Genomic DNA, 24,428 nt, shown 5'->3' with positions numbered 1-24,428 from the left:
ATGAATAAGCTGGGCAGTATTGATCCAGTTCCTATTGGCCACGAGCCCACAGCACAGAAGTGGCATAGCAGGCAATCTCATTCAGAGCACAACTATAACTGGCTCTGGAAATACAAAGTAAAAAATCTTGGTGCAATAGGAATGGAGATACATTCTTGAGACAACGGAGGAGCTTTACTTTGCTGCAGTTTGACAGTTTGCCTAAGTGACAAAATGTAATGGGTTATAAAACTGCCAATTCTTTCAACAGAAAGAAATATTTTGCCATAATAAAAATACACCAACTTGCTATAAATAAAATGGTTTATACAATGGAATCAACTTAATCAATTCTTTGTTCACAGGCACAACCATTGATTTTTGAACCAAATATATACATTAAAAACATACCCACACTGGCATAATACTCTGCCACGTGTAAACTTTTGATGTAAGGGTTGAAGATCGAGGCTGATCCTCTTCAGCCTCAAATTCAAGTTTATTTCCCAGTATAGCAGCAGTTTCTTCTCTTGCATGAGGTAACTGCTCAGAATGCATCATGTGATTCTGCTCTGAAACATGTTGCACTTCACTGCCAGTGCAATACTGCTCCTCCGGTAACATTAACTTAAAGGGTTCAATAGGTAGATCATTCACCTCATTCGAATTTATCTTCTTGGTAAATGTGATGACCTGTGAAGTTATGCACTCACAATCCTCCAGCTGTCTTCCATTTTGATCAGAAATATAATGGTCACCATTGTTTACTGAACTCAATGTTGCATTTAGCTGGATGAACGAACCAAAATGCTCCTGTGAGGTTTCTCTATCATCTCCTTGCAAATTTTCATTTGCTAAGTCAGAACAAGTTGATTGGCCTGCGGATTCCAGTGTCCGTGAACCAGCAGCCACAGTTCCTGGTCTAATAAGGTGAGGTGGAGGAAGGTATTCACTGTTTATTGAAGGTGCTTCATTATTAAATCCATGTTCTGAAGTTCTGTCAAATGTTAGACTTACGCCAGAATTGTCCGTGTCCAAACTGCACTTACTTGGAGAAATTTCCAGTTGAAGTTGTTGAAAATATTTCAACTCACCGTCTTCTACAAAATAGAATCATCTTTAGACACATAATACACAGCACATTTTCAGCATACTATATCCTTGCTATTGTACACCAAAGCATTTGTTTTGTCTACTGTATTTGCTAAAACTAAATTTTAATATATGCTACATAGATTTATGAAATAATTCAATGAAGCACTTCCTGGTTTCAGTTACTAAAAGGGTGAATTATTAAGACAATTTACTCCTTAGACAGGTGAATGGAATACAGATAGTTTGAAGAGTGCTAAGTTTCAAAATGAATCAAATTAACTGATGAGGAAAATGGCACTTAAATACTGCTAAAATTTGGTGAAACATTTATATTTTCAACAAAGACTTATATTAGTCAACAAAAAAAAACAATAAAGGCAATAATGGTCCATTTTTGTCTGTCTGGATTGTTTTGATTAGTCAGTTTAAGGGGTTTGTCTAGGACTCGAGAGTGTGATGCACCTATGGCTGTTGGTGGCAGCGATGGCTGGGTGGGGTGGTTAGTGGAGAACAAAAACAGTAGAAGGTAGGGGAGCCCAACAAAGATACCCTGGCTGGAGAGATTGTTACTGTGAGGGATGGAAGGAATGGGATGGGAATGGTATGACAGGGGAAAGATGGAATGATATGGGGGAGGGAGGGAATGGCATAGGAGTTGTGGATAAAATGATGGAATTAATGAAGTGTGGCAAAATGGCAGGGACAATTATTTGATACAAGTTATTTGAAAGCTATTCGATGTGCCAAAACAGAAAATTCATTAGATTTGAATGAAAAAGTTTTAGAAAAAGCTATCAGCATTTATTCCATAGGCAAAGGGGATGTTAACAGTTTATACCTTCCTGAGTTTCTATACAGTTCAACTCCAATGGGCATGCCACCACACAAAGTTAAGACACAAGGAAGGAGCAGTTATCAGGCTGCTATGAAACTTGAATCCTAAACAAGGACTGTGTCATGCAACATGATTGGTAGTTAGGAAGCAGTTTTACACACGTTACACATTCTGCTATTTTGCTTTCAGACAGCGCTGACCTTTATTCTGCTATTTGCATCTACTCTGGACCAATGCTTTGTTCCTTTACTGTCACCATTCCCAATCTATGCTTTTTGTTCTATGACATCTTTGTAATTTAAACTCCTCTGCCCTCGAACCTATCCCTGGCATTTCCTTTTTGCTCCACCTGACCCTTCCCCTTTTTCAAGAGCATAAAACCCATCACATTTCTGTCTCGCTTCAGTTCCAAAGAAGTCCAATTGGACTCAAAACATTACCGCTGTTCTTTTCTCCGCAGATGCTGCCAGATCCACTGAGTTTCTTCAGCACTTATTTGTTTTTATTATCATTTTGTTGATGTTTGAGAGTAGACTGATTGGCAGTAATTGGTCAGATTGGATTTCCCCTGCTTTTTGTGGACCTAGGAAATTATCCAACATATCATGTAAATGCCAACATTGTAGCTTTACTGAGTGCTTCCGGGTGCGCGCCATGCTGGGCGGGCCTTAATTGGCCCACCCACATAAAATGGCAGCATGCAGCCGATCGCGGGCGGCGATCGGTTGTGCGCCCACTCCCGCCCATTGTGCTTGTGGTATGGATAGTTCTGGAGTACAAGTCTTCAGCACCACAGCCAAATGTTCCTCATGGCCTTTGCTGTACCCAGTCTGCTCAGCAATTTCTTGATGTCACAGAGTGAATCAAATTGGCTGAAGACTGGCTTCTGTGATAGTAGGGAATCTCAAGAGGAGGCCAAGATGGATCTTCCACTTGGGACTTCTGGTTGAAGGTTGCTGGAAATGCTTCAACCTTGTTTTTTCCCCCCACCATCATCGAGGATGTTTATGGAGCCTCCTCCTCCTGTTAGTTGTTTAATTGTCCACCACTGATCACAACTGGATGTGGCAGGACTGAGGGCTTTGATCTGATCGACTGATTATTGATCACTTAGATTAATAGTATGCTGCCTCTGCTGTTTAGCATGAGTCTATGTCCTGTGTTGTAGTTTCATCAGGTTGGTATTTTTTAGGTATACAAAGGAGAGAATTTTCTCCCCATCAGGTGTGCTGGGTAGGAGCGGGCGCACAACTGATCGTCTGCGCGCTGCCATTTTATGTGGGCGGGCCAATTAAGGCCCGCATGGCACGCACCCAGAAGTGCTCAGCACTATCTGTGCGGGTGGGGGGGGGAGGAGGAAGAGTTGGGGCCTGTGCACTTTCATGCATGCGTGCAAAAGGGCGCAGAAATCTTCGAGGCACGGAGCTGCCTCAGAGAGATTAGTTTGATTGTGAAAACTTTAAAGAGGAATAAAAAAAATTATTCAGATATGTCCCCTCATGTGACTGTCACATGAGCTGGGACATGTCAATGAATTTTAATAAAAACGTTTATTAAAGTTATAAACCCTTCATGAAACCTCATTCCACCCATGGACAAGGTTCCATGAAAAATGCGAAGGCTGCCTGGGCTCTTCGTCTGCTCGCTAACCTTAAGGTTGGGCGGGCAGCCCAGAGAACTACTTCAATTAGTTGATTAATGGTCTTAATAGGCCTTTGACAGTTCCGAAGTGCCGAACTGAAGATCGGAAGGATGTGCAGTGACATCGGGATGCACGCCCGATGCCACCATGCATCATTTTGTGTGTCGGCGTGTGGGGTGCGCCCCGCACGCTGACCAGAAGATTCTGCCCAAAGGTGCTGCTCGTGACTTGCTCTTCTACACTCCACACTGAACCAGTGTTTATCCCCTGGCTTTATCAGTAATGTTAGTGTGAGGGATATGTTGGGTCACAAGGTTAGAGTTTGTGCTGAAATACAATTCTGTTGCTGTTGGCCTACAGCGCCTCATGATTGCCCAGTTTTGAGCAGTTAGATCTGTTCTGAATCTATCCCATTTAGAATGGCGCTACTACCGCACAACACAATGGTGGTTGGGGGGGGTCCTCAGCGTGAAGTTGGGACATTGTCTCTGCAAGGACGATATGGTGGTTACTAAAATGGATAGATGGATCAACAAAAGATAGACTGGCGAGGATGGGGTCAAGCAGACGTTTCCCTCTTGTCGGTGTTCTCACCTCCTGTTATGGGCCCAGTTGGGTAACTATGTCTTTCAGAACTTGGACAGCTCAATCAGTTGTGGTGCTACTAAGTCACTTTTAGTGATGGACATTGAAGTCTCCCACCCAGAGTACATTCTGTGTCCTCATCAACCTCAGCGCTTCTTCCAAGTGGTGTTCAATATGGAGCAATACTGCTGATTATTAGCTGAGGGAGGGCAGTAGGTAGTAATCAGTAAAATGTTTGCTGGTCAGTGTTTGACCTGATACCATGAGACTTCATGAAGTCCACAGTAAATGTTGAAGACTCCTAGGGCCATGCCCTCATGACTGTATACCACTGTGCAGCCACCTCTGGTGTGTCTGTCTGTCAGTGGAACATGCCATACCGAGGGATGGTGATGGAGGGGTTTGGGACATGGATGAAACTATATCAGGCTGTTGCTTGGCTACTCTGTGGGATAGCTCTCCCAATTCCAGAAAGTGAGAAAAATTTTGCAGGGTCAGCTGGGCTGGGTGTGTCTTTGCCGTGCCAAGTGCCTAGTGCTGGATTGTCTATCTGGTTTAATTCTTAGGCTTTTTCGCAGCAGTTTAATACAATTGAGTGGCTTGTTAGGACATTTCAGAAGTAACTTATGAGTCAACCACATTGCTGCGGGTTTGCAGTTGCATATAGGCAAAACCAAGACCAGGTAAGGACAGCAGGCTTCTTTCTGTAAAGGATATTACTGAACCAGGTGGATTTCACAACGGTCCAATAATTTCATGGTCACCACTACTGATCCAAGGTTTTTTTAAATTCCAGAATTTAGTCCCCAGCTGTCATGGTGGGATTTGAGCTCATGCTTTTGAATCACCAATCCAGTTGTCTGGATTGCTAGCATAGTAACATAACATAACATACCATACCCAATTGTAATCACAATCTTACAGCACATAAGGGGGTTATAATCTCCATTATGCCAATGCCATTTACAATGTGCTTTTTACATTTAAAGTAGAGATCCCCAAAAAGTGGAGTCTAAATAGAAAATCACAATCTAAGTGTATCACTTCATCATTTTCTTTTGTTCCTGAATCCCTTTGGGCTTGTCTACATATTTTACAACTACACAGGCACGAACTGTATGTTGCTACTGCTGTAAGATAATCAATACAAACTATTCAGACTTTCAATGGAAGTGCAGCACTGGCAGATAAAAGTCTGCTGCTTTGAATTTTTTTTGTAAATTTGAGTGCAGAAAAAAAATTCATACCCATTCCTAACTTTTCAATGGAGCCAAATTCATATATTTATCTTTATTGCTTTTGTGGTTTTAATGCTTGGGAAACAGACTACTATTTAAACTCATATACTATCACTTGATATTAATGCTTTTGGTGAAACAGTGTTGACAACTACCAAATTTAGTTTTACTACCAGGGTTTCTTGAAATAGCTCTAATAATCAGTGGCTCAGTAAGTAGTCAGAGTACTTACATTGCAGTTGCATATAATAAACTGAATAGATACTGAACCAGTTCTAACAGCTTGCCAGATCAAGGATGCAACATCATGGAATTTGCATCATACATTTAGTGAGCCAGTATAGGAGTCAAGATCACGAGGCTAAAAATGGGATCTGCACTACACTCAGAATTAAGAGTATAGGGGAAATCATATAATCTAATGATGGTAGGATGACTGGACATTTGCCATTAACGATATATTTCAGTGAATACCATAGTATTCTAGGCTTCAATGTGCAGAAGCACAGGTCAGGAATCATCATTTGCCTCGCTGTAAGTGAGATAGCCCAGATACATTGCAAGAGTACCCATCTTAAAACTACTGGAATTTTCTGGATTTAGGATAAACTGAGCATTATTCTCCATGCATTCTTTATCCAAATATACACAGCCAAACTTCAACTGTTGATACCTGTGGTAACTATTTAATAGGGCAATTAGGTTTGGGATGTGATTCGTTATTGTACGCTTACCAGCAATTTTTTATTAGCACAGATCTGTATACAAAGTCTGAGCTATTTTGGTTGCACTAAATAGGTAAGTGTAGAAATTTCCAGAATTTGGTGCAGTCTGTTGCACTGCATCAATTCATTTGCCTATTATGTATGTACATATAACCATTGTTTTTGTATTCAAAAGGATTGTAGGGCTGAAAATTTGATGCAAAACATTTCCCCAACTATTTAACATCTTCTGGACCATTTTACATAACAGTATTAAGGTATACCCTGTGGGCATATTAAATACTACATTGGAAAGAATTGGTGTGTTTTCCCCCTATTATCAGACAGACACTTACCAACATTATAATCCTGCTGAATACATTCTTCCTTTTGATCTATATTGTAAGCTGTTCTTTCATGGTCAGGAGTGGATACAATGCTGTCAGTGAAGGACTTGATCTTTGAGCATGCGGCTGGGTTAGAATGCTGATCTTTCGTGGTGCTGTCAGTATCAAGCATATTTGAATTCTGTAACAATTTAAAAGAAATGTTACCTCAGAGTTCTTTCCATTTTTCCCCTGAATGAGGCATTTTAATGTACCTTAGGGAAGCTGAAGCATCAATAGTGTTGTTATGTTTTGAGATTAGAAAAACAGGAACATCTGACCTTTCTCACTTCAAAACTGCATGAATAAAACAGGTCACACTAATGGAAGCTTCAGCCAATTATAATCATGCAACCTCGGAAGGAAGATAAAGGTTGGACAAAGACAATCCTACCATGTAGGTAACCATTTGAACTTTCAACATTCCTTACACACCTTAGGGAAATGACAAGCAGTGAAATCAGGAAGGTGGTCCTTGCAGGTCTTACAGACAGCTAGCTGTCTGTAAAGCAAGTTGCAACATCCTTTAAATTAAAGGAACTTGTACAGTTATCGTTACATTCATACCAATTCAAATAACCTTAAATAATCCTCTATGCTCTTCAGTGGTAGCCATTTCAAAATAGTTTCCCCACTCAGGTTTTGCCTATAGAGTCCATGTTCCATGAGCCAATCCTTATGTTTTATTTTTGAACCTCTTCAGTTGGACATTTCCAGCTCAGCTGCAAGTTTTCTAGAGTGGATTCCGTAGCCTCAATATCAAGTTGCAACATGATCAATGCAGGATTGACAGGATTACTTCCTTTAAACAGCCACTGCACATCTTATAAAACTTAACAGAGATTTGTTTTTTGATGATCAAATATCAGATTGATCCCTTTCCTGATTAAAAAGGTGCAGCTAAATGTTTTATTTATTTATGCAAATAGTCGTTTGGTAGTAAAGAACTTGAGTGCTGCTGAAAAAAGAAACATGTCAAAGCTTTTCGTTTTGCACTCATCAGGACACCACAAGAATACCAATACAAGGGGAAAACAACAATTTATACTGTATGTGAAGAGAGTGCTGGTAGGTTGGCAAGTGGACTCTGCTTGGTAGAGGAGTTGCATGGAGAATGCACCAGTGATGGTGACTGACAGTTAACTGCCAAACATTGTTTGAAATTTAAACAGGCAGCTTGACCCTGATTAGTCAAGGCATTGCCCTGAGGAATGAGTCAGCGAATGGCTGTCACTTAATTTGTTTAACTGAAACAGGTGCAACGTGTGCACGTTCTGTCTACAAAGAACAGGACTCTGTAATAATATATGTAGCTTCCAGTGCACATAAATGCTGCCACACTGCGAGCCTGACTGACAAACTTTCAATTGGTTGTCAGCGTAATTCTTAGCATAAGGATTATTTAGTAAATGTTGTCCAATTGCGGACTCACCTCTTAACACCCTCCTCACCGCTCACATTCCCACCAAGTTTCGTGTCGTCAGTAAACTTAGAAATATTACATTTGGTTCCCTCATCCAAATCATTGATATATTGTGAATAACTGGGTCCCAAGCACTTATTCCTGTGGTATCCCACAAGTCACTGCCTGCCACTCTGCAAAAGACCCATTTATTTCTAATCTGTTTCCTGTTTGCTAACCAATTCTCAATCCACGCCAATATATTATCCCAATCCCATGTGCTTTAATTTTGAACACTAACCTCTTTTATCAAAATATCACATATTTCAGGAATTCCTTCCCCTCTTCATCCTTTACGCTGCTATCCTGTTTACAATCGGAATAATCAAACGCCTCCATTATCATTAGTTTGCAGCTCTTGTATTTTTCTGTAATTTATCTTCAAATTTGCTCCTCTATCTCCTTCAAACTATTTGGCTGCCTACAGTGTACACCCAGTAGCATTATAGCTCCTCTATTGTTCTTTAACCAAAGAGAATTTTTGACCCCTCAACTACATCACCTCTTTCCAGTACTATAATAGTTTCTTTGATTAATACTGCCACACCATATCCTCATTTATCCTTTTCTGAATGCTTTGTAACCAGGAACATTAAGTTTCTAATCTTCACTTTCTTTGAGCCAGGTGTCTGCTATTCCACAATGGCATGATCTCACGAGGTGACCCGTACCTGCAGCTTACCAACAACAATACACGCATTTATGCATATGCGCTCCAAACTCATCTTAGACTGCCCTGCATCTGTACCCTGTCTGACCCTTCCTATTTCTGAACCACTCATCAGTGCTATTCATCTCTCCTAGCATGCTGCACCCCTTTTCCCTCCCATTTAATGCTTTAACCTAGTGCTCTTCCACTACCAAATTAGTTTAAACCCTTACCCATAGCATCTGTTAACCTCCCTCAAGGACACTGGGCCCAGCTCTGCTGAGGTGCAACCCATCCACCTGGAATACGTCCTCCTGCCCCAGGAATCTAAAGCCTTCCCTTCTACATCATTTTTATAGTATTGACATAACCTGTTTGATCTTACTACCTCAATACTCAGTAGCACATGCACTGGGAATGATCCCTTTTAAATCCTTCTTTATGACTTCCTAGCTTCTGAAACTCTGACTGTAGGGCCTTAACCCTTTTCCTGCCCACGTCATTGGATCACACATTGACCACAATTTCTAGCTGTTCCCTATGCCTTCAAATGCTCTGTCCCCTTTCAGTGATGTCCTTTACCGTATAAGAGTCTCATATTGGTGGTTGTATAAACATTAGCTATCCCCTGACCATCTAATCCCTTATGATCACTGCATTTCTACAGAAACCATTTGCAGTACCATGGATGTGCTCTAGACTGCACTTGAAGTGCTGCCACCCTCAGCAGCACTGAGCATTTAAAGCCAGTGTAACAGCACCTCTTCTCCCAGTGCATTCCTGCATTGCCTGTCTCTTCCTAACCTGCAAGGGAGTTATTCCCATTGTCCTGGCCAATATTTATCCCTCAATCATCATCACAAAAACAGATTATCTGGTCACACTGTTGTTTGTGGGAGTTTGCTGTGTGTAAAGTTGGCTGCTATGTTTCCTGCATTACAACTGTAACTACACTTCAAAAAGTACTTTATTGGCTATAAAGCACTTTGGGGCATCCGGTGACCATGAAAAGTTCGAAATAAAAGCAAAACTTTCTTTCACGTAAAGATGCCGTTAATGTTGGCATCCTCTACTTAATTTTGAGTTTATCCCTTTGGATCTAATTAATTACTAATGATTTACATATTTACAACAACTTTCATTTATAAAGTGCCTTTAGCCTAATAAAACATCCAAGGCACTTCACAGGAGCATTAGAAAACAAGCTACGACACCAAGCCACTTAAGGAGATATTAGGTCAGGTGACCAAATATTTGGTCAAAGAGATAGCTCTTAAGGAGTGCCTTAAAGCAAGAAAGTGAGGTAGTGAGCTTGGGGCCTGGCAATCGAGGCATGGCCACCAATGGTGGAGCAGCTAATGCACAAGAGGCCATAATTAGAGCAACAAAAATATCATGGAGGGTTGTGGGGATGGAAGAGATTACAGGGTTAGGGAGGGACAATGTTATGGAGGGATTTGAAAGCAAGGGTGAGAATTTTAAAATTAAGACATTTCTCGACCAGGAACCAATTTCAGTCAGCAAGCACAGGCTTGATAGGAAAATGGAACTTGAGGAGAGTTAAGGCACAGGCAGCAGTACTTAGATGACCTCAAGTGCACATGAGTTGAAAGTGGAGACCAGCCAGGAGTGTACTGAAATAGTCAAATTTAGAGGTGATGAAGGCATGGATGAGGATTTCATCAGATGAGTTGAGACAGGGGCGAAATCATTGAAAGTTAGAGGTGAAAAGAGACAGCCAGAGTGACGGCACAAATAAGAGGTCAGAAGTTCATCTCAGGATCAAATGTGACACCAAGGTTGCGAACAAATTGGTTTAATCTCAGTCTATGTCAGGGACAGGGACAGAATCAATAGTTAGGAAACAGAGTTTGGAGCTGATGACATCCGTGCGGTGGCCTCAGACTGCAGCAGAGTGACGCTATAATGAGGCTCATGCAGCTGCTTGCAACTTGGTGGAGCAAACCATCGGGATGATGAAGATGCGGATCCAGTGCCTGAACCGGTCTGGTGGAGCCCTGCAATACAGTCCGCAGAGGGTGTCACGCATCGTCGCCGTATGCTGCACCCTTTACAACCTAGCGCTGCAACAAGGTGAGGAGCTGGCTGAGGAGGAGATGGAGGAACTGCATGTCTCCTCCAATGAGGACCGACACTGGTGGGGATAAGGGTGAGGGGTCCTCGGTGATATCGACGGGCATGAGGGTTTCGGACTGGCTAGATGAGGCAGGTGCACTCGGGAGGCCCTCATAGCTGCCAGATTTGTGGAGGATGATGACGACACCTCAGCCCTTCAAGAGCTGGTGCACAGCATCACTGGTCGCAGGTGCTGGTGTAATGGGGGCCAGCCCCAGCTTAAAAGGTGCTGTGAGCACACAGAGTATGAGAGAACTCTGTGGTGCATACCCACTACATTCTGGCAGCAATGACCAGCACTCCGAGGTGCAGGCATCAGTAATGTTTCCAGGAAGTGAGAGGCTGGACCATCACTGTGGTCTAAAGGCTGCACAGAACACAGGGAAGAGGCCCTGGACTGAGAGACCTGCCTTTTATTTTGTGCAAAATGGTTTCACATCTGAGTGACAAGAACACTGCTCATCAGAACAAGGAGCCATAGGTAGGGAGACATTCTTGGGAGTTTATTGACAATAGTGAACATTATGTACAAGTGATTAACACTCGTGGCCAGGCTGTGCAACTAATTCTTCTCAACTGTCCTCACCCTGCTGCTATGTCTTGGTGCTCCCTGGGCATCCTCAGCAGCCTGCTAACTGTGATACCCTGTCAGTGATGATTTTGGTGGGCGTCCTCTGGAGGGCCGAGACTTGGAGGGCCCCGGCCTGCTTTCAGGGTCCTGCTGTGTAGCAGTGGCACCCTCCCTCGACCTGTGAAGCTGAATCTGTGGAGGTCACAGGAAACGGGGAGGCAGCTGGGCTGGTCACTGCCAGAGTCACCTGGGTGGATGGCCTAGGAGCGTGCACCTGCTGATCCTCCTCCCTGTGGGTGCTGGAGGGCCCCTGGCTGACTCCATGCGCAGAAGGAGTAGCTGGAGTGAGATCGAGCTGCACAGCACCCCTCTCGCACACACTATTGGAGGCCAACTATGGCATCAGTGATGGAGTTAAGCCTGCGCAGCAGTGCAGGAGTGATGTCCTGGACCAAGGTCTCCATGGCAGCCACCATCCTGCCAGTGTTGACCTCGGTGCATTGCAATGCCAGCGCTTTCACCTCAGCCTGAAGTTGGACGGACTCCTCCCTTCCTGATGTTCCCGAGCTTGCCTTTGCAGCTTCAGCAACTGTGCCAGACCAAGTCCAGAAGCTTGTCATTTGACTCAGACTCAGCAACGTTCTGGCCTCCAGCAGTCCTCCGAGTGCCTGGGACCTGGGAAGTCCCTGCCTACGCCTGCTGTGGAACAGAAAGTGCGATGTGCTCACCAGATTGTGATCCCGAGGATACTTTAAAGCTAGGTCCCACTGAGGTGTGTGTCTCTGCGCTAGTGGAGGATGTGGGTGAGTGCTGCGACGGGGCTTCAGGGAGGGTGCCTTCAGATTCCTCTTCGGAGGTTTCTTCGGAGCTTGATTGGAGGCTCTGGGTCGTGGACTCCATCTGCTGCTTCCCAGGTGTGCCTGCAAAAGCATGGGGAGATAATTAGTGCATGGCAGTGGCCTGTGAAAGAGGGCACATCACTCTTGGCATGGTTGTCTGATGGATGTTGCACTGCTGGATCCTCACTTGTAGAGCAGCACCGACCTCACCATTAGCACAGGACCAGTCCCAGTCGTCGCCAGCCAGCTGGATAGCTCTGATTTCAAATTCTGTGAGAACTTTGAATCCCTCCATCTGTCTGTGACCTTCCCCTCCTGTTGTGTGCCAGTTTGTCCTGCATGGACAGAGATGGGGAGTGTGTATCAGGATGCCTGCCAGGCCAGATGGTAAGTATGCCTGGCCTGTGTGGGTAGTCAGTGGTCCCATGGACGGGATGAGGACAATGATGGTGTGTGAGAAAGAGAGAATGGTGATATCCCTCGCACTGACAGTGAGGGAGGGCCCTGTGGGTGTGTGATGGGTTTGAGTGACAGGGGGAGTTGGGAGTGACGAAAAGAAAGAGTGACTTACCCTGGCAGAACGGAGATGATCATTCATCCTTTTGCGGCACTGGGTGGCTGTCCTCTTCTGAAGGGCGTTGATTCTGACCACCTCTGCCACCGCCTCCCAAGCCGGGTTGGTGACATTGCTACCCATTCTGCAGCCAGAGCGGGAGTACAGCACATCCCGGCGGGCTTTATGGCATCTAGCAGTGACTCGAGGAAACAGTCGTTGATGCAAGGGGCTGCAGTCTTTTTGCCTTTGCAGGCCATGTCTCTCAGTAAGCAGTGGTGAGCTGGTGGCGATGAGCACTTTGCTGGTGGCTGCCTTTTAAAGATAGCAGCCGGCGTGATGTAACAGTGGGGTGATGGCGAGTGGGCGAATAAGAGCCTGCCCGCCATGGAAACGGCGTATTTTGAGGGAGTGAATATATAATGAGGCGGGCTCGGGAAGTTACGGCGTGAAAACCCGCTATTTTCATTGGCGGGTGGGACTCCATTTTACCCATCCGCTACCACACTTAGTGCAATTTTGTGAAAATTCAGCCCTAAATATTATACAATTTTTAATAGTAACTGATATGTTCTTCTCTTTGCCCATAACTTTGAAGTTAAGGCTGCTAGTTGATTACATCTCTAGAATCCAATTGATTTGCTTTAACATAATCTACAATTTTTAATCATTTATTTTGGTTTGACTACAAAGCACTATCTGCATATATCAAGGTCAGTGACTTAGCATTAGAATCAAACATTGTCTTAGCACCTTGCTAGAAGTAGGAGATAATGAAGAATCTGAAATGCTGAAATTAGGTCTGGACTCCAAAGGCTGGAATTCTGGATCTGAATCCTGTTGGGAAGGCTGCAGTTGTAGATAGAAATTAGGGACTCCTTGGTCTGAAATGTTATGACCAGTTGTAGACTCTGAAACAAATAGGAAAAATTAAGCATGCTTATACATACAATTGAAATACAACAGCATAATTTTCAACGTTAAGTGCAGTACTGAAGAAAATGAACTATCATAAAAGTGAATGAGTGCATATGGGTTCACTAAAAATTAAACTAGGCTGCCCTTTTGACTCAGCAAATTTATCCAATGAGTAGATAATCCATAAAAATAGAGAAAGACCCACCACACAACAGGCCTCAGTGTCCCAAATAAAGTGCAGGGTGGGTGGAGGAGGAAAGAGGGTGAGAAAGAGTGTGAGGGAAATAAAGTAGTTGCTCCCTAAAGTACATTCACATTAAGTGACAGCTAGGTTGGAATAGCATGGAACGCTCACACTGGGGGCTCACATTTGGCCCGAAAGCATCCAGAAAACGTAAGTCCACAAAAAGACCTTCAAGTTAAGCATTACTGGTGGCAGCATGGTGAGCGGCAGGAAAACTGCCAACAAATGGAAGGCTATACAGCATGTCTTTCCCAGTTTAAACTTTTATTTTTCCTCTCTGTTCAAAAACACCTTAATTTTGGGTGCAACAACGTGCATTCTGCATTATGTTGTGGTAGCAATCCTGACAAAAAACCTACTCTGCATTGCTTTAGTTAATGAACCAAAAATTGCAGACCAACGAATGCCACCTGGTGTTAGACTTATCTGTTCAATGTTTATAATATTTTGCTCTGCAAGTTGCTGGAAGTGCAAGAGAAAAATGCAGTGATGACAGAGATAGGTGCTGCAGTGGGTATCAAATTGACAAAGTGTACCGCTTAGAGATGCAAAGTATTATATGTTGGGTTTGAGAGTGATGGAAGGTTCAGGAGAAAAGGTTGGGTAAACTTATATGTATATATAGGACAAGCCATGAGTATTACTTTAAAGTACGGTAATAAAGCACAACCCCAAACCTTCAACTTAAATTAGTATAAAATATTAAATGATATTTGATGTGAGTGAAAATACTTAGGATAATCTTCCAAGTGGGGTAATATAGGCAGAAAAGTACAGTTAGGTGTTCAACAAAAAAGCCCAGATACTATAATGGAAAAGTTAGATATGGATAAACTTTGGGTTAAAATTACATTTACTTGTCTTTGACTATTATGATAGTTTAAAAAAATTAAAATGACTTACCTTGGTACTTTCCACTTGAATCCAGTAATTGATTTAGATTTCTAGTATACTTCTCTATTACCTGCTGAGTTTTGCTTCCAATAGGAATACATTCCTCTAACTTGGGGAAACAATGATTTGTGTCTTGACTCTCAACTGTATCCTGGTTTACAGGAAATGAAGATAGTGAACTTGATGTACTAACAGACGATGTAGCAGTCCACTGTCCACTAGTAATGTCATGAATGGCATAGGGATTATCACCTGTTAAAAATAAAGCTAAGTTAATAAGTACAATACATTAATCACTGCAGGATTTGTACTGAAGGTACAACAAACACTTTGCATTACAATAGCTACAACTGGACATGAAAAAAGGTTTGAAAAATCACTGTCTCTTGCCAATGCAATTCAGCTGCCGATACCAGTGTGCGCATAGACACTGGTCCATGCATGCGTAGAAATCCGCTGCACCCTGCCTGCCAGTATCCTCTGCATGAGTCAATCTTATGGATTTCCTCCATCCGGCCGGTGGGACAACATAACAAGGATCCAGAACCGACATCAATTTCAGAGAAATTAATCCCCTGCACGGACACAAACTATTCCCCCCAACTCCTCAAAAGAGTCTGGGCTGTGTGTCGGGTGGGGAAGGCCCCAGTAAAGACTGCAGCCAAGGAGCAGTGAGGTTAATGTTGTGGCTGGAGGGAACAGTGGGTCAAGGGGCAGAGCAAGATTGGGTCAACGATGGGGAGCTCACGGAGGACGGGGTTCACAGGTCTGCTTTATAGCCATCAGGGTCGATCTCTTTTTACAATTTTCTGAGCTGCCTTCTACAAACAAAACGTGAATTTATTTAGCATTATACATTGAAGCTGAAACAATGGACTATGTTGGGGTCACATGCAATTACATTATAGTAGATCAACATTCCTGTAACAGTTAATATTACATTATATGGCCAACTTATTTCTATTCCCAAATTTTATACAAGAAGTTGCTTCACATTGGCAGGAGTCAAAATTCAGTCAAAGAGGTCCATGCTTTCTGGTTTCTGGCCCATAACCCCGCCCCATGCTCCTAAACCCCACCCAGTTTATACCGGGACCTTACAGTTCATCAGCTGGAATGTGCCAGTCTGTTTATAAAGCCTACTGGTGTTTCCTCTGGTAACAATGAAATATTTTACCCAGTCACAGGGTGTCACTGAAACACTAACTCCCAGTTCAAACAACTTGGAGTTCATACACAGAATTCTCCCCCTATATCCAGTACCCAGTACTAATTAAATCACTAGATAGGGATCTTGGTCTTAAAAGTCCCAATTACATTGAGAACACTTTTGTAAGTTCCCCTCTGTTTTTTCTGAAACACCAAAAGGGCATTTTTAAAAACGTATTTAAACTTTGCCAACCACAAAGAGCATGCTGAAAGCCACGCTGCCTAAAATACAGCCGTGATTATTTGAGCAGCGCCATCTTTGCTCCTGGCCGCTGCCTACTCTGTCACTTGCTATGACAACGGAGTTAAACACTAGAACTGCGCATGCATGGCATGGACAACAAATGCAGCCTTTAAAAGTACTCATTCTTCCTTCACTTCTTCCCTTAGCAATGTAAAGATTGAAGTTTGATTATGCAGAGCTGAGTTCTGAGTCTGCATTTAAAATTGTTTGTACAACAATTGCATTTATATGGCACCTATATTATAGAAAAATATTCCATGGTGCATCACAGAAGTGTCACCAGGCAGTGAAATAAACAGAAACGAATATTACAAACCTGAACTGATGGGACCAATATCTATTTGTTCACTTGAAGACAAACTCCCAGTGGACAGCGTTGTGGAAGATATTTGATCTGCCTCGGGGGCTTTTTGAGCATGAAAGCCAAATGCATTACTGGACCAAGAGTAAGGAAGTACCTACGGCGTATAAAGATTTTATATATAAAGAGTGAAATCCAACAACAGAACTTAAAGCACAATCAGTTCATTTAAAAATGGAAAATCCCCCTGTATAGTTTATTGTATAGCTGTGAATAGTTTAGTTCCAAATACTCCTCAGCAACACGTTTTAAGCAAAACAAAATGCTTATCACCTGCACGAATAGTTGTTGAAACAGCCTGAGAGAGGTCAGACATTTTGGATGTCGGTCCCACTTCAGGCACTCAATAATTACAGAGGTGATCATTGTGTATCCTGGAACTGTAATGGGAGCAGACATAAGATTGGAATTAGAGGCCAACCTAGAATGGTACTACAACAGAAAGTTTCCAAAATGAGCATGGGATGGTAGTGGATTCTTTTCCAGCTGTTAGATGATTCTTGGTTAACCCCAACTACAGCAAATAGAATTGCTCTGGGATACATATAGGCTCTTCCCATAACAGAGCAGAGTTTGGCTAAGGAGAGAAAAAGATCCAAAACAGCAGTGTTCAGTGAGTTTATTGCAACAACTTGAATGATAGAATCTTCTTAAGGTATGGAAAGGTGCCTCAAAGAAGTGTGCATAAAAGATAAGCCAAACTGTGGCACATTGAACAGGCGAGCAAACATTTTGACAGTATCAAATATAAAGTTTTCTCCCCTACTAAAGTACTGTGAACAGAAATTTCTCTATTCAAGTATATTAAATGTCAAACTACATGTTCTAGGGTGCAGTTAAAATTGCAGACAGCAATTCATTCATATTTAATCATTTTCATGGACAAATTTCAAAAGGCCATTAAACAGCCAAGATTAGGTTAAGAACTGAGATACTGGAAACATTGAAATTTAATTTTGAACCGATGTATTCAATAGGCAGCAAGCTTGAGTACTTTATTACTGAGCTTAATGCTGCACATTTTTGAGAAGCTGTCTTTAAATTATTTAATTTGTTAGCTACACTAGCCTTCATTAGAATTACTTAACATCTCTACAGCGCTGCTTCATTCAGCAATAAAAACATGAAATGCTGGAAAAACTCAGGTCTGGCAGCATCTGTGGAGAGAGAAACAGAGTTAAAGTTTCAAGACTATGACTCTTCTTCGCCACTTCATTCAGCATTGTGAATCTCTGCAATCCAAACTACCCAGAGAGTTAAATTACTGATTATGTGGCAAATATCTAAATGATGCATTCCACTGGCATGTCAATAATAACAGTATTGCAAAAGTACTCATTTAAATGTTGAGGCCAAGTTGAATATTTGGGTACACATGATTATGTATACTCATATTTAAAATGCTTGTTATAAAGATGTGTTACATAAAATATTAATTTATAAAATCATCAGGTGGACATATATTACTCTATAATGAAATCGGATAGACCTGCATATGTATTGAATTTTCTTTTGTAAAGGACACTGGCTACCGCAGCTACTGCGTTGCGTTTGCAAAGGATGCAAGTTGCTTTTTATGGAGACACAGAGGGCGAGATTTTCTGGCCCCACCCGCCGCTGGGATTGTCCAGCCCCGTCACGAGTCAATGGACTTTTGGCTGGGCCACTGAGTCTCCCATGGAGGTTCCCGCCACAATGGCACTGGAAAACTCTGGCCAGAGTCTACGGAGCTCTGAGAGGTTATGTGATCCAGCTCCTGGGTGAAAAGATACTGGATTTAAAATAGTGAGAGAGAGCGAGAGAGCACTGCAGGGGCAATAGCCTTATCCCATCGGTTTACTTTCTGAAACCTCTCCCATCATAGCTGATCTGTTTGTGATTTGAGAAACCACCAGAAGAGCTCATTGCTGCAAACAGAGTTTTGAAAGGAGAATTCCAAAATCAACCAGCCACAACTACAGACCGACTGTGGAAAGGGACCCTTCAGCTGTAAACAAGCCCCTGGGCTATCCATGAATAATTATTTTCTGACTTTACTTGTTACTTGGCCAAGCTTCTGAGATTGGATGCTCTGCTGAGTTTTATTTCTTTTCTACATGCTTGGTGGGGGATGGGGTGGCAGTGCATGCATGCGTGTTGCTTTTGCAATAGTAGGTAGCTGGATTTTTTTGTACAATGCAAACCTTTCATTAATATTTTCTGCATCTTTATCCGAGTGATTCTTAGCAATAAAACTTACTGTTAGCTTAAGGAACCTGGCTGACTTAATTCTTGCACCGAGCTATACAAAGTTAAATATATATTAAACTGGCACTCTCACCTCCCTTTTAAATTCAAACTCTTTTTATAACCAACTCAAGAGTGGGACAAAGAGAGGAGTCAGTTCACCCGTTAGCCTGGTCGTAACATACTAGATATTAATTTCAATAACCAAGTTAAATGACTTATGGTCAAAGGTTAAAGATTGAAATATACTTGAAGGTTAAGTTGATATCTCGGCATTTAAAGTTAAATAGAGTTTAAATTTCTGTGTTTCCTACTTTACTGATCCTGAAACAACAACTTATATTTATATCGCGCATTTAACTTAATGAAATGTCCCAAGGCACTTCACAGGTGTATGATAAAACAAAGTATGACACTGAAACGCTTAAGGAGTTATTAGGTTGTTTTAGGAAGTGTCTTAAAGGAAGAACGTGAGGTTTAGGGAAGAGAGGTGTAGAGAGGATACTCCAGAGCTTAGGGTTGAGGCAACTGAAGACACTGCCACCAACGGTGGAGCAATTAAAATTGAGATACACAAGAGGCCAAAATTAGAGCAGCACAGATATGTCGGAGGATTGTTGGACTGGAGGACATTACAGAGATAAGGAGTGGTGAGGCCATGGAGGGATTTGAAAACAAGGTTGAGAATTTTAAAAATCAAGGCGTTGCTTGACCAGGAGCCAATGTAGGAAAGTGAGCCCAGGGATGATGGGAGAATGGGGCTTGGTCTGAGTTAAGACACAGACAGCAGAGTTTTGGGTGGCTTCAAGTTGAGAGAGGTTAGAATGAGTATGATTATAATGAGAATGAGGATAGACACCAATAATTGCTGACCAGTGTATTAGAATAATTGTCTATCACACTGCTGATTATGTACTGAATTTCAGAGCAAAACTTTACTCAAAATGTTATAGAATTATGTGGAAGAATTGAATACTGAGCCAGAAATACACTGACCACTACTTAAAAACTAAAGCTTCTTGCAACTGTGTAACTTTCTACAACATTTATTTTTAAATTACAAAATAATCTGACCTTGAAGCCCCTTTCTTCATACTTGTGAGCAATAGGTTTGTCATGCAGAGGCTGCAACTAAAAAATTAGAAGCTGAAGATATTATCTCATCCACATATTTTAATCATCAAAGAGCATTATTTCAAAGACTGAAAAATCCTTTGAAGAGCACTAAATTGGCAAATAACAGTTGTTCTGACTCAGTGTAAATGGGAGGAATGGTTTTAAAATATTTAATTTTTAAAATGGAGCATGTATGGAATACTGGAGCATTAAACACAGTCAAGTACCTTGGACAACTGCACTAGTTCACAGAAATGAGACATGCTGTCATACAAAGTATTTAAGAACTTTGTTCAGTTCAAGTTGTAGTGAGCATCACTAAAAATATTTTTTACAATCAGCGCGAATATATTTACATAACTGCACAACACAGAACTGTTAGAATGTCATGCAAGAAATAGCCATTTGCACATGCATACAAAAGCAATCAGTACGTACACACAAAATACTGAGCTCAGTTCAAGTGTAGTGAACATCATGGAAAGCATTTTAAAAATCAGTATGAACATATTTGCATCATTGCTCAGTACAAAACATACTAACAATCTCAGATGAAATACCTGTTTGCACATGCACACACACACAAAAACTGTATTCAGTGAGCGCACACACACACACAATTGCATTCAACACACACACACACACACACACACACACACTACACCACACACACACACACACATGCTTCTCTGGTCTGAGCACTAATCATTCACTATTTAGATCAAATAGTGATCAGATTTGGCTATTTTTCATCACTGACCCACTGAATAAACCAGTAGATCTCAGAAGAGACTCAGAGTGAAATGGAGTAAAACAAAGTTATATCTGTAACAAAGGTATCTCCCTTTTTTATTTTAAAAAGATCATAAAATGCTTTTTTTGTGTGCTTAGACTTCCCTGGAGATCATAACTCAATGTAACATTCTTCTACTTTTTATCAAGCTCAGTGGCACAATGAATTACCTTTGGGTCAGCTATAACATGGGTCAAATACAAAATGAAGCAAAGATCAAAAATAAATATTTCATTATTGCATTTAAAATATAGATCCCGGTGTTACCATCTTTAGTAAGTGGTACAAATTAATAATTCCTTAGACTATGGCTTATGCTATGAATTGTTTAATAATTTATTATTTAGTAAATGCGTAAGTGAACAGAAACACATACTTGGTAGTAACTACATATGCATCAAGTTAGAAAGAATGATACAGCAAGTAAACAGAACAAACACCAGCCTCGATAATAATGATGTTGTTCATAGTATAATTACTACTTACTTGGCTAGTTGTGCTACATATTGATGAAGGTAGGCCAGGGTTCTCAAGCATAGTTCTTCCAACATCAGCAGAATATCTTGGCAAACTTGAAATGGGTGCTGAAGGGCCTGTAGAGAAGCCTAATTTTAGATAAAAGAGAATTAATACTAATAATACAATACTTCTTGGTCTCTGGAATTCATTGCTTCCACAGATTAATGTAACATTTTATCTGCTCTATCACAACCTTATCTATATAATTTCTCCCATTCCCAGATCCAAGATTTTTTAATAAATGACTATGTTTATTACTCTATGGGACATGAAAATCCCTTTAAATCTAAAATTTTGCCTTGGGGTTATTAATTTCACAACTCTCAGTCCTGTATTCCTCTTGTTTTGCTACTTATTTTAATAGTCAGTTTTAATATAGCAGATATTTTAAGTTTATAGCTTCTTGGATATGTAGACATACCTGTGAACGTGGGTCATTTGAAAATTACATAACTAGGTTAGAGAATATTTTTGGTATAATAAAGACAGGACTTACAGAATATAAGGCTTCTACCAAACAATTAGTTCTCATTTTTTCAGAATATATTTAAAGGACCCAAATTTTATAAATTAACATTTAAATTTCTGCACAGTTGTGGTAACATGGACACAGTAATATATTTTAAACTAAACGAACTGCACATCTTTGGAATTAACTTGGGGCATGTCATGAAGCTATTAATGTATATAATATTACTGGAAATTTTTTTTTTAAAAATAGAGGTTTAGTCTGTGTGTGTGTGTGTTAATTGGATTAAAGCCAGCTCACCTGGGTGCTTTGATGTATTTTAGTTTGGAGATGTAAACAGAGGTAGAGGTACATTTGCATTTTGTTGAATAGAGCATTCAGGAGTGGGAGTGAAATCTTGCACCTAGCTAGGAGACACCAAGCAATATGTTTATATTACTAATAAAATTGGTACTATGAAAGGGGTTTTATTGTTAGAGGAGAAGTTCAAAGGGCCTGGTGATACAATGAAAATTTATATTCAAGGGGAGTGCTGGGTATAACCGGAGGGGAGTCTGTGTGTGCAGAGCAGATGCATGTAACATCAAAGCAGCTGTAAGCTTACAACTGTCTGCAAAGGAAATTTTGAATTTGTAAGGTGAAAATGCTTTGCCTGGTGTCTGCTTAAAGTCTATGGGTTGTTGTTGCCTTAGTGGAGATTAATTTGGGAATTTATTAAAAAGTTATGATAGTAGTAATTTGTAGCCGTGTGTGTGTGTTTAATACCTTGTTGTAAATTAATAAATGTCTCATTTAGTTTGATATAAAAACCTCTTGAGAACTGGTGGTCTTATTCCCGAGTTTAGAGCTGCAGCTCAGCCATACCAATTGAAAATATAGGTTATGACCGCTGTTTTTGAAGTTTCCTTCTGGGATTTTAAAAAACAGCCTTTTCCAACTGCTGTGTCATAACAGGGCAGGAAGGGCAAAGAGAAAGCAAATGCTAGGATATTACCACCAGTCGCTTAACTATCACGTTTGTTGGGAATATTCTTAAATAATTTGCTGCATTTTTAATATTTGAGGAGAACCCCAAATTACATCCACTCTAACAACAGAAAAGTCCAAGGTATTGGAATCTAAATCATATCAAGTCTTTAATATTTAACATATACTTATGCACACTTTTTTTTTTTACCTTGTCCTGAAAGACTGCCAGTCTCAAGTTTCAGCTTCTCCCTCCAAGTCATTCTGCCTGTTTGAATGGATTCTCCAGCGCTACTTGCAACACTAGAACTTTGCTGGCTGCTGCTGCTTGTTGACACTCTGGACAAGTCTATTTCAGAGGAACAAGATGAATCCACCCTACTTGACATTAATTCTCTGGCTTCTGACCAACAGCAGTTATTTGAAAATGCATTCCTGTTAACTGACATAAAACAGGTTGCCTCAATTAAAGGTTATAACTTAACTGCCTACTAATCACAAAAAGTATCACCTATGCAAGAATTAGATATTTTTTAAGCATCAAATGTTTTGTGAAAATAAGTTTTCACTGCAAATGTTTTCTACAATACTGGTTTTCCATTACTTCACATCTTTGTAGCAAAGTTTCCATTAGAATAATTCTAAATATTCTGTTTTTGGTTAAACAACATGATTCTTTAAACGGCTTTCTGATCAAAAATATTCTTTGCCATCTGCCAAAATTGCATGTGCTGTGTTGTATATGAATGTGGCTTGATGTGGCTTTTCTACCAACAGAGTTGGTAAATTTGTAACAATTCAAAAAAAAATCCAGGATGGGCTTCTCAACTTCCATTCAAAACCTAAATGAAATTAGCTGAGCTAAGGTGTTGCCTGTTCAAAGTCAGCCATTTTCAGTTTTGGGCCTTATCAGCATAATTTGATCAAGCTGCCAAGTGCTCAAATGAGTGCTAGTAGGTAGCTGGCCAAAGCAGGGCATACTGCACTCATTTATTGTGACCAGGGTCCTATAATTGGCCATATGCAAGTAGTCATTAATCTGTTTTGTGCAGGCATAGGGTGCATCTGAAAACTGCATCAGGTGGGCACTGGGCATCCAAGGTGACTTGGCTGCCCCAGCTGGCCTGCAGCTGAAAATTGCCACCTGTAGTTTTCCAGTTTGTTAGATTTGTTTTAGCTAGATTTCTCCCCGAATATGAAATATACGCTACATGTGTAAAGCAGGGAGGGGTGGCGTGTAGAAAAGGGAAAACTGGTGAGCAATCAATCCCATACTACTTAGTAGCACAATCAGGGATTTGACTATAGGTTATGTTCCAGCTTTTCCCTCTTAGTGGAGGAATGTCTCTAGAATTGGGGAGTGGGTCTAAAGCTGGAAAAAAATATAAGTATTTAGAAAAAAAAAACTTTTGCTTCATTAGAGAGGGAGAAAAAAAAAGAAACTGGAAAGGAAAAAAGTTACCAAACATAGACAGTCTGTCACTCTTAGGGGATTCCACTTCTTGAATTGCACTTAATTCGTGCTGTTCAATTAGTCCAAAAAGTCCCAACCTGGTCTTGGTTACAGGTGGCTTCGAAGGCCTCCAATGTTGACCCTCTTTTGTGAAAACTTCAATATTTGGAGATTCTGAGGAATGACTTCCTTTGAAAGGAGAAAAATATACAATAAAATATTTTCCAAATTTTTTTGAATTATTTAGTTGGTTTGTCAACAAAGTAGGGATTTGCTATTGTACATGACAACATACAGATTTGGTTACAAATGTTGACATAGGCAGTTTCAATGTTTATTGTT

At 41.0% G+C, this 24,428-nt stretch overlaps 1 protein-coding gene and 1 non-coding gene across 4 annotated transcripts in view; both read right to left on the bottom strand.

Annotated features, from left to right (window-relative positions):
* The window catches only part of cep295 (centrosomal protein 295), a 115,326-nt gene that overhangs the window by 18,849 nt on the left and 72,049 nt on the right, over positions 1-24,428 (bottom strand). For 2 of the 3 annotated variants that reach the window (XM_078545766.1, XM_078545767.1), the window contains exons 16-24: positions 24,096-24,275; positions 22,845-23,075; positions 21,166-21,284; positions 19,845-19,901; positions 16,500-16,641; positions 14,740-14,982; positions 13,428-13,585; positions 6,435-6,606; positions 391-1,079 (exon numbers count right to left, since the gene is read on the bottom strand). In XM_078545766.1, coding sequence (XP_078401892.1) covers positions 391-1,079; positions 6,435-6,606; positions 13,428-13,585; positions 14,740-14,982; positions 16,500-16,641; positions 19,845-19,901; positions 21,166-21,284; positions 22,845-23,075; positions 24,096-24,275 — 1,991 coding nt within the window. The remainder of the gene's footprint in view (positions 1-390; positions 1,080-6,434; positions 6,607-13,427; positions 13,586-14,739; positions 14,983-16,499; positions 16,642-19,844; positions 19,902-21,165; positions 21,285-22,844; positions 23,076-24,095; positions 24,276-24,428) is intronic. The other variant, XM_078545768.1, reaches the window with a different exon arrangement.
* On the bottom strand, positions 20,580-20,647 carry LOC144683150 (small nucleolar RNA U2-19). The gene has a single exon (XR_013577194.1). It is a non-coding gene; the product is annotated as a small nucleolar RNA U2-19 (small nucleolar RNA).

The sequence above is a fragment of the Cetorhinus maximus genome, chromosome 7 (genome assembly GCF_964194155.1).
Source record: "Cetorhinus maximus chromosome 7, sCetMax3.hap1.1, whole genome shotgun sequence".
NCBI classification, from domain to species: Eukaryota; Metazoa; Chordata; class Chondrichthyes; order Lamniformes; family Cetorhinidae; genus Cetorhinus; species Cetorhinus maximus.
The sequence above is the reverse complement of the archived record's forward strand: the minus strand, read 5'-3'. Positions and strand labels throughout refer to the sequence as shown.